At 38.1% G+C, this 14,220-nt stretch overlaps 1 protein-coding gene across 1 annotated transcript in view; it reads right to left on the reverse strand.

The window, feature by feature from the left end:
- The window catches only part of LOC142345616 (E3 ubiquitin-protein ligase rnf213-alpha-like), a 71,368-nt gene that overhangs the window by 31,957 nt on the left and 25,191 nt on the right, over positions 1–14,220 (reverse strand). The window contains exons 2-3 of the mRNA XM_075397757.1: positions 5,649–12,381; positions 5,155–5,308 (exon numbers count right to left, since the gene is read on the reverse strand). Coding sequence (XP_075253872.1) covers positions 5,155–5,308; positions 5,649–12,381 — 6,887 coding nt within the window. The remainder of the gene's footprint in view (positions 1–5,154; positions 5,309–5,648; positions 12,382–14,220) is intronic.

Genomic DNA, 14,220 nt, shown 5'->3' on the forward strand with positions numbered 1-14,220 from the left:
TCCTGATCAAAAAAACCTTACCATTTGAGCTGAAAAAGATTACAAGAGGGCTCGCTCGACACCGCTCAGGCACAGAAATTTCCAATGCCAGCATTGACAAAAAGGCATGATTATTATGAAGGAAAAACCACGCATATTCGCAAGCTTTTTCTGAACTGACCCGGAGAAGAATCAGAACGTGATAAAAGAAGAGATTTTGGTCTCAAAATGAGGAACAAAGGCAGCAGATGCGGACATAGAAAACCTGAAACACATTTCATTGAGAATATTCAAGAAATCACATAAAATGCATCCTTTTCTAGTAGCAGGTTAGAATTTGAGCGTAGCTATCATATTCGATAAAATGATTGCAAATGGTCGATCCTATGACGAAAAGTAAAAAAATAACCGACTAACGTCGGGCGAATTGCTCTCAAACGACCGGCGAGCGGTTGGCTTCGTCAGTAGCTAGCCACGGGGGGGGGGGGGGTGCACCGGGGCTGATGGGGGGGGCAAAACTGGGTCGGGGGGGGGCAACAGCGCGGTGGGGGGTGGATGCAATAGTGCGGGTGGGGGGTCATCAGGGGGGGGGGGGTATCAACCTTTAAGAACCGCCCTTTACACCATAAGTATAAGTATAAGTCTCCAAAACAGTTGGAGCTGAAACAGAGCTGAAAGGCTCTAAGAGCACTTAATGCCCGCTGGGCGCTACCTGTTTATCCCGTTTTTGAGGACGGAAAATCAAAAGCGTCAGACGAAAAATCGGTCAAGCAAAGAATTGCATAAACATAGCCGGCAGATTGCCGGAAAATAGCCGCGATAGACGCTTGTGGCCTTTCATGAATTGAAACAACTAAAAAAATAAGATAGACAGTTCGACCAGCAGTCCTTTAATAGACCACTAGACTTTCTAGGTTAGATTCGGATTGTCAATTTGATGACACATACGGTCTATAAGGAGAGCTTTTTCAAAATTGATATTCAAAATCAAAAACTCAAGAATAATATTCAAGAATTAGGGCATATAAGTTAGCAACTACTTAGATGCACACTATTGATCTTTAATAAAAAATGTTCATAAAATTTAAAGTTCCATAAGTGAGTTCAGAAGTCATTTTTTGAGTGAGGTAAGTCACGCAATTGACCTAAAAGCAGAAATGACGTCGCGCTCACAAATTTTAATTGCAAAGCAATAGAAGTCAATGAAGTCAATTCCAAGAAGTCAGGTCGTAAGAATCATCGATGGAGACGACGAATTAAAAAACATAGCAGGACAAGTCCTGACGTACAATTCACAGAATTTTCATTGACTAAGACTAGACCTAGAACGGACTATGAGTGAATTAGGAAAACCATTTAGAAAAAAATCCGATCCAAAAAATCGAAAAAACAATAAAAACCAAAGTGAAATTGCCGCATGTGAACAAAAAACCACTAGCGAGAGAGCGAATTTTTGTTCCGACACCGTTTTCTCCATCTACTTTAAAATTAGAGCGAAAAAATTTCACGCCGCAAAACCACTCGCTTTTTCGCTCCATTTCCTGTTTCGGCGTGACCAAAATCACTACTCCAATTTGACTTCAAAAATCATGAATTTGTGTGAACAGATCTTAAAAAAAAGACAGCGCCCCAATACAATTCAAATTCTTTGAATTGTAAAAAACCACGATGTCCCCAATAATAGCCGCTATCGCTTCGCGGCTATTAAAAAAGACCGACAGGACTAATATAATTGCTAGAAACTTTAATTGAGAGCAATTAAAAAAGGAATTAGAGCATAATTTTTTCTTCTTTCACTCTTCCGAGAGAGAAGGAGAGCAAAAAAGGTCAAAAATTTATCGGACCGCAACATTTTGATAGCCGTTTTCTTGTTCTAACTCTGTTTTGTCTTATCTCTGGAAAGAATGATTAAACAAAAAATTATCTGATGAGTGCGTGACGTCACAGTTCGCCGTAACAAAAATCTTGACAAGGAAGATCAGTTCGGGGAACGACCGAAGAGTCCTCTCACAATCCAAGTGTCCTCAAATTGTCGTTCTATCAGCCCGACAAATCAATTTAAAGTGACTGAAATTACAAGTCAAATTGTCACCACAGAACAAAAACTCGATCTACTAAGAAACATTTATTTTAAAAAACGCTTCCTCAGACTACTTAGAAATTGAATTTCAAAAGTTCACGCCTAAAAAGCCATAAGCTTTCCTAATCGATCTTTTCTGTTTCTGAACATTCAAAATCAGCAATAAAGCGGGAAACAAAGTCGGGGAAAATCCGGAACGGCTTGATGTATCTGAATCTCAGATAACACTGAACCAAACAAGACGTCAGACAGTACTCAGTTGTTTTGAGCGCTCATATCTTCAATCAAAATTGAGCAACAACTTTACATACATCCACTCACCAACAAATGAATTAGAAGGAATAACAATTCGATTTCCTTGGGTACAAAAGCAGATCTCTGCTACGCCTCAACTAACTTGAAAATTTGGTGAAAAACACTGATAAAATTCCGAAAAAGTGTATATTCAGCATTATCATCAAAGAATTCGAAAGACGATTAAAATGAAAGAACAACAAAACAAACCATGCAGATATTTTGAAGAACAATTTTTCATAAAATCACAGCAAACAAATGTTTAAAACCTTTGTAATAAAAAAATCGTCATTCTATATCTTCAAATAGAAAATTTCTGGAAATATCCAAAAATAGCAAAAAAGAAATGAGGTTGACTAACAGAGGACAGGCAGGGCAATTTTTATTGGGGCGTAGTTGATAAATGTTTTATGGGTGCATATAAATCGACCCCAGAGTGGTTCGAGCCATGGACCTCCAGAATGTCAATCTGACATCTCAACCACTAAGCTGTAATAAGTTTAAAACTTAATCTTTTAACTACACATTTCTAAATCGCTCCAGAAAGTTATATGTCTTCGAAATTTGATTGTTGATTGATTAATTGAAAAAAAAACATATCATGCGATACAAAAATTTACCAGGAAGGAAACAGATTGCAAGAACGAACCCATATGATTTAATTAGATGATCTATCTGCCTGGGAACTTTCAGGACAATTAAATTGCTCAAAACGGCAATTACCTGTAAGTTCAATTCAAAGATAAAGGATACAGAAATCAATCCAAGAAGCTTCAAGTTGATTGCTAACTCGAGAAGTCGGCGCCAAATTTGCTTTTGAAACGCATTATTGGGCTTTCAATATTGGGCTGATGCTCAACATTAGCATCAATTAAGTAGGGTTACATGTTATGTAGCCGATCAAAAAGACGATATATAATCTAACATTACAAAACAGCCAAACCAACGAAAAAACGATCTAGAAGGAATCATCATGAAACACGACGAGTGAACACAAACTTTCGCTCAGATTTTCGCTTGATAAGATTTTCACCATATTAAATTTTGCTGTTAGGTTAAAACTGAACAAATATTATTTCCCTCGAAAAATTCTGCATAAAAGCAATTCCAAAACTACATATAAGCTGTGTAAAAGCAAATGAAGACCTATAATAGCTCAATTAGGCATATTTCACAAAACCACACACGCAAACAAAGACATAAATCACACACGCACATACATTTCAATGTACCATATTATTTTTTGTTCTGACCGCGCAAAAGCAGTTAGTGAGAGGAAGAAGTCATTCAGAAAGTTTGACTTTTCAGCTTTGAGGTGTGAACAAATGTAAAACGAAAAAAAGTGTCCGACGACGAAACAAAAAACATATCAGGTCAAGTCCTGACGTACAATTCAAAGAGTTTTCATTGACTAAACAGAAAAACTAGAGCTAAAACGGACTATGAGTGAATTGAGAAAACCATTTTAAAAAAATCAGACAAAAAAATAAGAAAAAAAAACAGAAAATCAATGTCAAAATGACGCATGTGAACAAAAACCATTAGCGAGAAATTGAAATTTAATTCAAACAAAAAAATTAGGCCTAGAATGAGCTGTGAATGGATTGGGAAAACCATTTAAAAAAACCCGATCCAAAAAATCGAAAAAAACAGTAAAAAATCAAAGTTAAATCGCCGCTTGTGAACAAAAAAACCAAAACCGAGAAAGCACTCAACTTTAAAATTAGAATGATAAAATCAGAGTGAAACGCCGCAAAACCACTCACTTTTCGCTCCACTTCCTGTTTCGGCGTGACCAAAATCACTACTCCAATTTGACTTCAAAAATCATGAAAATGTGTGAACAGATATTAAAAAAAGACAGCGCCCCAATACAATTCAAATTCTTTGAATTGTAAAAAACAGAGGAGCGCTATAATAGCCGGTTGAGAAGCTGAGCCGGCTATTAATTCAAAACCATTAAAAACTCCTCAAATTATCTTTAAAACGAACATTGTTACCGTTATGCAGAAAAATTTTGACTTTAAAAAGTTGTAGCAAAAGGAAAACTATTTTAAAAAAAGAACGCTCGACGGATTATCTGATGATATCATTCAACTTTTTACTTCAAATATACCCATCGGCCCACAAAAGACAATTGAAGTGGGTCGGAAAAAAAACATACCCGGCAGATTGCCGGAAAATAGCCGCCGTTGATTCCAATAAGCATGATTGGGATTGAACGAATAGAATATATTGAAAAAAAAAAAGATTTTTGTACAAAAATATTTTTTAAGTCCGATTTATTTTGATGGCATTTCGTAGTTGAACATACTTCTGTTTCTTAGAGAGAGGCTACAGGGGCTACTATCAACACCAATAAGCATTAGAGGTGGTAACTAAGACTTATAGGAACGACGTTAAAATAGCGGGCATCTAAAATTGGGCTTTATGGGTTTATCCCGTTTCTATTTCTGACTTCAATTTTTTATACCGACTCTGTTCATTTTGAATTGCTTTGCTTAGCAACTGATGTTCAAATTCAGTTTTAGCAGAATGAGAGAAGAGAGAAACTAGCCTAGAGAAGTCAAAAAGATTTCACGCAAAATGTCGAAAAAGCGGCAAAATGGTAAAGCGAAAAAAAGTTTGACGAAGTAAAAAAAAAAATACGTCCGCAATAATAGCCGGCTGAGAAGATGAGAGCGGCTATTAATCAGTTTTGATTTCAATTTTGAAGATACTATTTGACGTTTTCCGCTGAGCCCAAATCCCTTTAGTGATTTTCTATGAGCTTGTTTAACATTCAAAGGTATGTTGCTAACTTTTCATTTTCCTCTTTATCCAATTGAAGAATGCCGTTTGCTCCACGAAAGCTCTGATGGCGTGTATTTGATCTTTGGTAATCTCTTCGAATTCTCGACTGCATTTCAGAATCTTTTCAGAGAGCTGCGACAGATTAAGCTGGTCCAGGTTGTCCTAAAAACAACAGTACTAAGTTGTGAGAGTTTTGACCAATAGTGTGATAGTTTAATTGCCGATAATTGATGCTGAAAACTTAGAACTCAGCTCCATAAAAATCTAATAACAGCAATTAAGGGGAAAAACAATGCCCAAAAATTTAAGATGCCATCATTCGAATTCTTGATTTTTTGACAATGAGCAATCAGTAGATATAGTCTCTATTTTATTGATCAAACTTAAAACTCTTGACCAACTTGGAAGTTTCACTTTTTGAAATTTATAAACCACCCGAAGAAAACGGACAGGCATTTATATTTGTTGCCTATTCAAGAAAAATTGCAACAGTTGAACTTGCCAATCTTGCCAGAGTCTCCAGCTCAAGAAATTCATTCTCCATTTGCAGCACTTGTTTCAGATCAAACAGCACCTGGACAAAGTCTTTATTCTTGCACAAACTGTCCAACTTCGAGATCTGCTGTCTTCTGAAGGGTTGAAAGCTCTCGATTTGTTTTATTTGTTTTCCATCCTTCACAGCCAATTTGATAAAATGGAACATTAAATCGATTTCTTCCACCTTTTCAGTTTCGCGATACCTCTCGAATAGATTTTGGGCTTCCTTGGCGTTCATTTGCCCTTGTACTAATTGGTCAGCTTTATAGAGGTACTTTTGTTCTATAGTTTTCAGTAATAAATGAAGCAAATCGACGTATGTGCACACAACAGATTCGTCTTGGCAATGTCTCCGCACTTCTCTGAAGGCAATGTCAGTGAAAAGTCTGCTTTTCAGGTATAGGGCGAATTTTTGCAGTGCTTCGACATCTGCTTGCTCGAGAGTTTTGCACGTCATTGTCACTTTTCCTCGCCTATCAACTTTTGCGAATGAACTCATGAACGCATGCTGCCAATTATTTATCGAATCTTCTAACTCATGCATGTCAATTTCTATGTTGCTGCTCCTGAACTTCAAAATAAGTTCCTTTAGTTTTGAAAACTTTTCAAAATTGGCTTGGATTTCTGATGAAAGAGCAGCACACTGGTTCAAAGAGAGTTCAAAAATTTCACTCGTTACTGGGACCATCCTCACGCAAATCTCTTGCAGCATCGTTTTCTGATCGAGTAGCTTTCCATAAAAAGCAAAAGAAATGTTTCCGGAATCGATTTCATGGTAAATTTTGAGAAAACTGCCTTGAACAAGGGCAAACTTCTCTTGAAAATAGCGCTTCGCTGAGGGGCTCCGAAGCGCCAAGAGAACTAGTGCAATGAACGGTTTCCAAGCAATCATTTTAAGCACCACATCATGATGGTGCATCTGGGCGCTGATATCGGGAAAATGCTTGGAAGCAATTTGCGCGAAGGTAGTTTCCAATTCAGGCGACCACCGAGCGATGGAGTCCAGATCAAATTGGTAAGTTGACGTAGTGTGCCAGTTCAAGTAATGATGAAAGCTTTGGATGATAGCTTCGTCAAAGAGGGCAGAAACGCCCGACTCGTCAAAGTTTGGTGCCTTTTGTTTAATTTCAGCAAAAGTTTCCGAGAGGCCATGATAGATTGAATGGAGTCCTTTGGTAGACACCTTCTTGGCTAATAACTCCATCAACGCCTGCCTGCACTTTGATTCTATTAGTTCTCGCGACTCCAGCGACATATCTTTTCGCGGTCGCAAAATATTTCCCCATCCATAAATAATCGTAGATGACAATGTATACAACGCCGAGTTCGCTTTGAAAACATAGTGCCCCAAAGTGTCTATAAATTTTACGAAATCGAAACTTTTGGAGTTTCTTAAATTTGCACCAGACCTTTCAGCAGCTTCCACGATATTCATAGTGATTGCGATAAAATCGTTGAACCACGCAATTTCGTTTGACATGATTGAGTTATTCCCTGCCAACGAAAGTAGTTTGGCAAGAGTATCGAGCAAATTCGTGGATATTTCAGCTGTGAGCTCAATCTCTTTATTTACAATTTGTTCTATTCTGAAGAGCAGGTTAAGCAATTTAATCTCACGAGTGAAGATACTGGAACTAGAAGCTGCACGATAGAAGCAACTAATGATTTCGTCAGGAGTCAGGTTGAGATCGTCAATTACTTTCAAATTCTCCCAAGATTTTGAAAAATAGATGAGCAGCAACTGTCGTCGGGTAAACACTGAAGTAAAATAAACTTGAGATGCTGCAATAACATCCGTTGTCAATTTTAGGCTCGTTATTGGCAAGTTGAGGAACATGGTTGACTTCAGAAGTGAACGCCATTCGATTAACACTGGATAATGAACGCTTTTTTGCACTTTTCGGACATCAAGTAAAAGAGTACACGTCTTCTCAATAGCTTCGCCTGCAATAGGCGAATCTGATAAAGCTTCGCGTAGACTGTTTTTACCGGCTTCTGAGAGAAATCTGGCCGCTGTAAGAAATCTGTCAAATACATCATCTGCAATGAAGCTGAAATATTGTAGTCCGATCTTATCAATAAGCACAAATATGGAAACGATAGCCATTCGACATTCGAAAGATTCTAGCTCTTCACCACAGTTCATTTTGGTGGCATCGTGAATTTTAAGAAATATATCAAACATCTTATTTACCGCATCTTCGTCCGACATCAGTTTTAATGGTTGACTGTATTTAACATCTATCTCACCGATTTTTACCTGAGACAAAGATTCGGTAATTTGGCGTCCTTGAAAAGCAAATCCATCAAGGTCAAGTTCTTTCTTCACTAGCAGTTGAAACAAAATGCATAAGTACAAATCCAATCCTGCAGAATTCTGCTGTGAATAAAAAGCATTCCGTTTGTCATTCCCTTCTGTCAATCCATCTCTAAATTTGTTCCACATTTTCATAATCATATTTGGCTTATTTCCATCTTCAATCACAATGAATGAAACCAGGCCATCATATTTCACAAGTTTAAGATTAGATTGAATAGATTTTGACACTTTCCGGTTGACTTCTCCTGCCTTGTACATGATCTCCCAATATGAGAAATCTCGATTTTTATTAGGAGTGACAACATACTTGTAATCAATACTGTATTTAGATTGCATGTCAACCTGCATCCGCAACCAAAAGTAACCGTCAAATTCAGCAACAATGTAGGCAGGAGTTAACTTTCTGAAGCTATCAATTGAGGTCCGCACTCCGAATAGTAACTTCCGCTTTCCTAGCATCATAATATCCGGACCGACTACAACATTCAACTCAACAAACTTCTTGTCCACGCTGTGCTCATGTAAATGGTCTTTCTGAGCGTTACCAAGAACATCTTTGAGTGTTAATCCCGATTCAATCAAACCTACTTTCGGCTCCTCGAAGTCTTCCTTGTCATCTTCGGGCACCATTTCATAACCACTGGCAATGTTTTGTTCCTCATTTTGCTTCTCACTTTGTTTCTTCCGGTTGTCTTTTGGTGGCTGCTGCTTGGCTCTTTCTTTTAGAGTGATCACGCTCCGTTTAAAAGTCAAAGATTCGGATCTGTCATCAACTTCTCTCGGTCTGTTAGCTGCAAGAGTTTCTGATGCGTAGGACAGTACAATTGCTTCAGGATTATTTGATATCACAACTTTAAAATGAGTTTCACTAACAGCATACGCGTATTTGAAAGTTTTGTTGAAGTGAATTTCGTCTTTGGGAATTACAACTTCAAGTTCTAGTTTACTCATTTCTTCGTCTATTTTCACTTTGATTCCCGGAAAAAAAGTTCCACTCTTCTCCGTTTTTCTTTCTGGAAGAATGACAACTCCACAGAAAAGTTTTTCTGAATTCAGTCCCAGGTCAAAAATGTCCAGACCTACTTTAAACTTGAAGTGCCAATACGGCTCTTTTTTGGCGTGTGGTCTTGAATTGTCAGAGACAACGGCGAAACGCTGCTCCAAAGAAGATTGCTCAGTGACAGACAATGGATGTTCTTGGACGCTTTGACCTCGAGAAGACGAACTGGTTTGTTCACTTGCTTTCCGCTTTAGCTCTGCGACTAAAGCTTGTTCATTTTCAGCAGCAGTCAGTTTATTTTGTTCACTGACATCTTTTCTCAAATTGTCCATGGACGCGTTCTCAGTATTTTTCATTCTTCTTGGAGCTGGCTCTGGTTTATTTTCAGCTGAAAAATGAATTCTATTAGTATCGTCGAACTGCTTTCCACTGTCGGCCATTTCCCTTCTCGGCATGAGAGGGGAAAATTTGATGAACTCACTGTTGTTCTGAAGCACGGATCGCTCTGGACTTTGCGAGATAGCACATGACCATTGAAACGATTTGTAACTGGAGACATCATCGAGAGGCACATACGATACCATTCTAGCGGTACTTCGAGGAAGATCGATTGTGTCAACTAATCCTGGATAGAAGTTTGCAGATTCACCACTTAATTCAACCACAGCTCCACAAAAAAGATTGTCGTTATCTAATCCCAGGTCAAATATTCCTGTTCCGACGCAAAACCTTATTTCCAGTGATCTCTGTTTTTCTGCACGGGATAAATCCGCAGGTTCTCGGATTTTCATTAACATTTTGGAGACCTTTTTCTTTTTCTCTTCACTGTCCTCGTCATCAGTCAAAAGCTCCTCGTTGCCAACAGCTGTCTCGCCTCTGCTTAAGGATTGTGCCTTTTGATCATCGTGCAAAGGAAGAGCATCTTCTTTTATCGAAAGTTGAACAGCTTTTTCTTGAAAATTGTGCAACTGTACTTGTTCAGTAGAATCCCGCACTTTGAAAAATTGAACTTCTTTCCTATCATCAATTACTAAAGTGCCCTGCACAGGCAACGATAAAGCCCCGATTTGCGATCCAATTATTTTCCTTTCATTGCTTTGCTCAATGGTTTTCTCGGGTCCGTTCGACACGGCACATAAATACTGAAAATTTTCTCCTCTGAACTCATTCTCTGGAACGGTAACTTCAAACTCAAATAGATGTACATTTGCTTCGTTGCCTACTTTAGAATCGACCATAAATCCAGGATAAAAGCTTGTAGATTGTGGATTATCAAGGAAGATGACTACTCCACAGGTAAGCTTGCTTTCCGGAATCCCTAATTGAGAGATTTCATTAGACAAAAGGAATCTAAAAGTTTTGCAACTCTGTACCTCCAAGCCTGTTCTAGTTGTGCTCTGTTGTGTATCTTCATTCAGGGAAGAGTCCTGCTCACTAACTTTCTTCGCCCGAGCCGGTTCAAAGTCGACGTCAGACAAATTGCAAAACGTTTGCTTCGAGGTCGTATCATCGATAACTTTCTTATTTCGATCACTTAGAGTTTGCACCCCAATATAAGAAAAGCGAATCAAATTGAGACCCTCAGTAACATTTTTCGAACAAGACTGTGCAACTGCATACTGGTAACTTATACTGTCTGAACCTTTAAGATCAACCTCCGGAACCAGCGCCTCGATTTCCACAATTCCAGTTTTCGTTTGGACGTCTGTTTTTCTTCCAGCGTAAAAAGACTTTTTTCCAGCTCCATTGGACACGACCACTCCACAGTAGAGCTGACTTTCATCCAAGCCCAGTTTGAATATATCAACTCCAGCAGTGAACTTGAACACTTTGCTTCCCTTCTTTTTTGTCAACTTGTAATCTAAAACATTCATCAATTTGGCTCCCAGATCTTCTTCTTCCTCGCTTTCATCATCATCATCATCATCGTCAGAAGCGTCGGGCTCAGGCGTAATCAAAAACTTTTGCATCACTTCAGTGTCGTCAATTTCTTTTTTGCTGCGATCCGTTATCGTTTGAACTCCTGATGAAGAAACACGAAACAGATCTGGTTCATCTTGAGCAACATTCTTGGCACTCGATTCCGCCACAGCATACTGGTAACTAAAACTCTCAAAGTTCTTCAGATCACTTTCGGGAACGAGAGCCTCAACTTCCATTATTCCTGTTTTTGTCTGAACATCGGTCTTTTTCCCTGCGTAGAAAAAGGATTGACTATATTTAACTTCACTGGAAATGAGTACCCCACAGTACAGCTTGTTTTCGTTCAAACCCAAATGGAAAATATCACAACCAACAGTAAATTTAAACTTGAAACTTTTCTTTTTCGCCGTTTTACAGTCTAAAACTTTCGTCAATTTCATTCCTTCTAATTCTTCTTCGTCACTTTCGTCATTATCGTCATCATCTTCACCAGCACCCTTTTTGACATATTGAACAGACACATCGTTTCTAGCGCTAACAGGCTCCATTCTTTCGGTTGACTCCTCGTTCGAAGTTTGATCTTGATTGATTGGCTGAGATTCCTCACCATTTTCTTGATGAGATTGTTTTCGTCGTGGTGACGAGCTTTCGGACGGATTGCTTTGATCTAGTTGACAAAACGAACGTCTTCGGTTAGAAGCATTCAACTCGTCAGGCAACTTCGTCGGCAAATTTTTGCCAGTTTCTGATGTCACTGAGGTGATGTTTTCACAATTCGAATCACCATTACCTGTTTCTGTCGGAGGCTCTGGAGCAGTTTTCAATTGTTTCTGTGGTGTTGACAAATCCTCGCCTGAATTGTCACAGCTGTTTTGTTCTTGACTATTGTTCTGCTGATCCAACAGTTTTCGTTTACCACTTTTTTCCATTTCCTCGTCTTTTTGAGTTATTTCTGGAAGCACTTCTGTGTTATCTTGGAGATTTTTTGTCGATTCACGTGCTGAATTTTCACATTCGTCAACTGCTTTATCATGAGCAAGGCTTAACGCCTGATCAAACTTTGTGTTCAAGCCCGTTTCCGTTTCAGCTTTATCTCCGGTAAGTTGTTCACATTCGGGTGAATTTTGCGCACTTTTCAAATTCAACTTCAAATCAAACTCAGTTCTAATCATAACAGGACTGTCCGAGTTTTCGATAGCACCGATATCCCGCGAATTAGACGCAGTGTTGCTCTTTACCTCTTGAGAACATCCTGGCACATTTTCCGTTTCAGGGTTCACTATTTCGCCATTGCTGTGGGGAGAAATAGATACAATCTCAAATCCTTCATCGCCTTGGACATGGTCCAATGTGGAGTCATGACTACCCGTGCTTTCCGAGTCACTTTCTGCTGTTCCACCCGTCACTCCTCCTGAGTGAGGAGGAACAGTCTTGTTATTTTCCATCGCATCCGGCCTGAAAAAAATATGTAAGTGTTACTAATCCTTTTCCAAGTTTCAAACGTTGATGATTTTAATGTGTTTTCACACATGCTACTGTTGTAAGAAAGCTATTAACTACTTTGGATCAATGATTAGATTTAAATTTAATCAGATACGAAGACTCACTTTACACTGCAGCACAGCAAGTTGGAATATTTTGCAGATCTAGAAAGAGAAAGCGGGTAAAACCTAATGATTTGAACTACACAACCGATATTGATCCGTTACGTCAAACTGTTGGCCAGATCAAAATCCCCTCAAAGTTCCAAAATTTCTTTAATCAAGCTCAGGATAAACTACACGTGGCAGTTTCGAGATATCTGAGATATTTTATGAACAAAGGGGCGGAAGCAAACCAAATCGAACAATACATTAATTTCGAAGCTATAAACTAAACAAAAGAAAAGTTAACCAAATTTTTCAACACAGAAAATTCCGGTAAGATCGATGAAACAAATCGGCGTATTGGAGGGACAAATTCAGTAACAATTGAGATCTCAGAGGATGAACAATTTGAGCAGGAGAGTTGTTACTTGACTTAAAGTTGCCCAACGAGCAGGGACATTTTCAGCACCATATCAAGTTAAGTTCTCGCACAACAAGGGGGTGACCAATAAAGAAATTCGATTGAGTGGATAATATTTTTTTTCAATTCTCTGTGGATCTGCGTCAATGAGGACCTGAACTCAAAAGCTGATATCAAGAAAAAGAATACAATTAAACAATTATTTGATTTGATTGCAACTTATAGGTTGCGCGTAATTGACTAAGATTTTGTCTGCTAACCTAATTAAATTTTTGCTCAAAAGCATAAACAGAAAACCATTCCTAAAGTAGTACCTAACAACAAAGTTAGCCACAAAAACAGAAATCGCGGCTAACTTTTCTTCCGAAACGAAAAAAAAAAACATTACCATTAAAAACTAAATTTCGAATAGGAAACAATATAGGATTTATCATCTAACAGCTTCAAATTTTTAATCCGACAGTTATTGTAAAAACAGCACAAAGACATTGCAAAAGAATTTGAGCTGTTCTGCAATTTGACTTTTACTAGCTGTCCGCCTCAACGAACGTTATATAATCAATTCACTCGCAATCTCTGCAAGGAATTAACGATAGAACTAATATTCGAAGATCACGTCATAGTCAGTAGCAGAAAATCGCAGAAACTGAAAACCAAATATGTGGTAACAAAAAAATTGATAGTGCTTTCTTATCATGAGTTTTTGATGAGTGGAATGCTACACGTCGAAACCAAGATCAGTGAGTACTCAAAAGCATGCACAAAAATGCAGAAGCAAGCGAGTAAAAAACTACAAACTTGCAAAAAACTCTCTACAGCTTTTTGATGTCAATGTAACCGAAGTTTCAATCCTTTTATTTACACACGAAGGACGCAAAGAGCTCAAAAACCTTTGTTGACGACTTGAGTTTATAAAGTTTCAAGATGACTAAACAATCCAAGTATTTGAAAAAAATGAAAAGTGTAGATTTCTCTGAATTATTAAGACATATGTCAATAAAAACCAATTTTTCTTTCTTAAAATGTACAAGATTACTAAATTACAGGCTGGCAGAAATCTCTTTGCTCAAATAACATACAAACAGAGGCGAAAATGACAAAACTGGAAAAATGTATAAATTAGCAAAAAAAATTGAAATGCCGAAGTTCTTAAGGCCAAAATTCTCAAAAAGATATTGCTACTAAAATCTGACCAGTAACACAAACACCTATCCACTTAGAAAAGAGATTATTGGCACCCAAAGTTCGAATAATTGCATAGGACAAAATTAACAAATTGGAAAAAAG

The sequence above is a fragment of the Convolutriloba macropyga genome, chromosome 9 (genome assembly GCF_964194025.1).
Source record: "Convolutriloba macropyga chromosome 9, txConMacr16.3, whole genome shotgun sequence".
NCBI classification, from domain to species: domain Eukaryota; kingdom Metazoa; phylum Xenacoelomorpha; order Acoela; family Convolutidae; genus Convolutriloba; species Convolutriloba macropyga.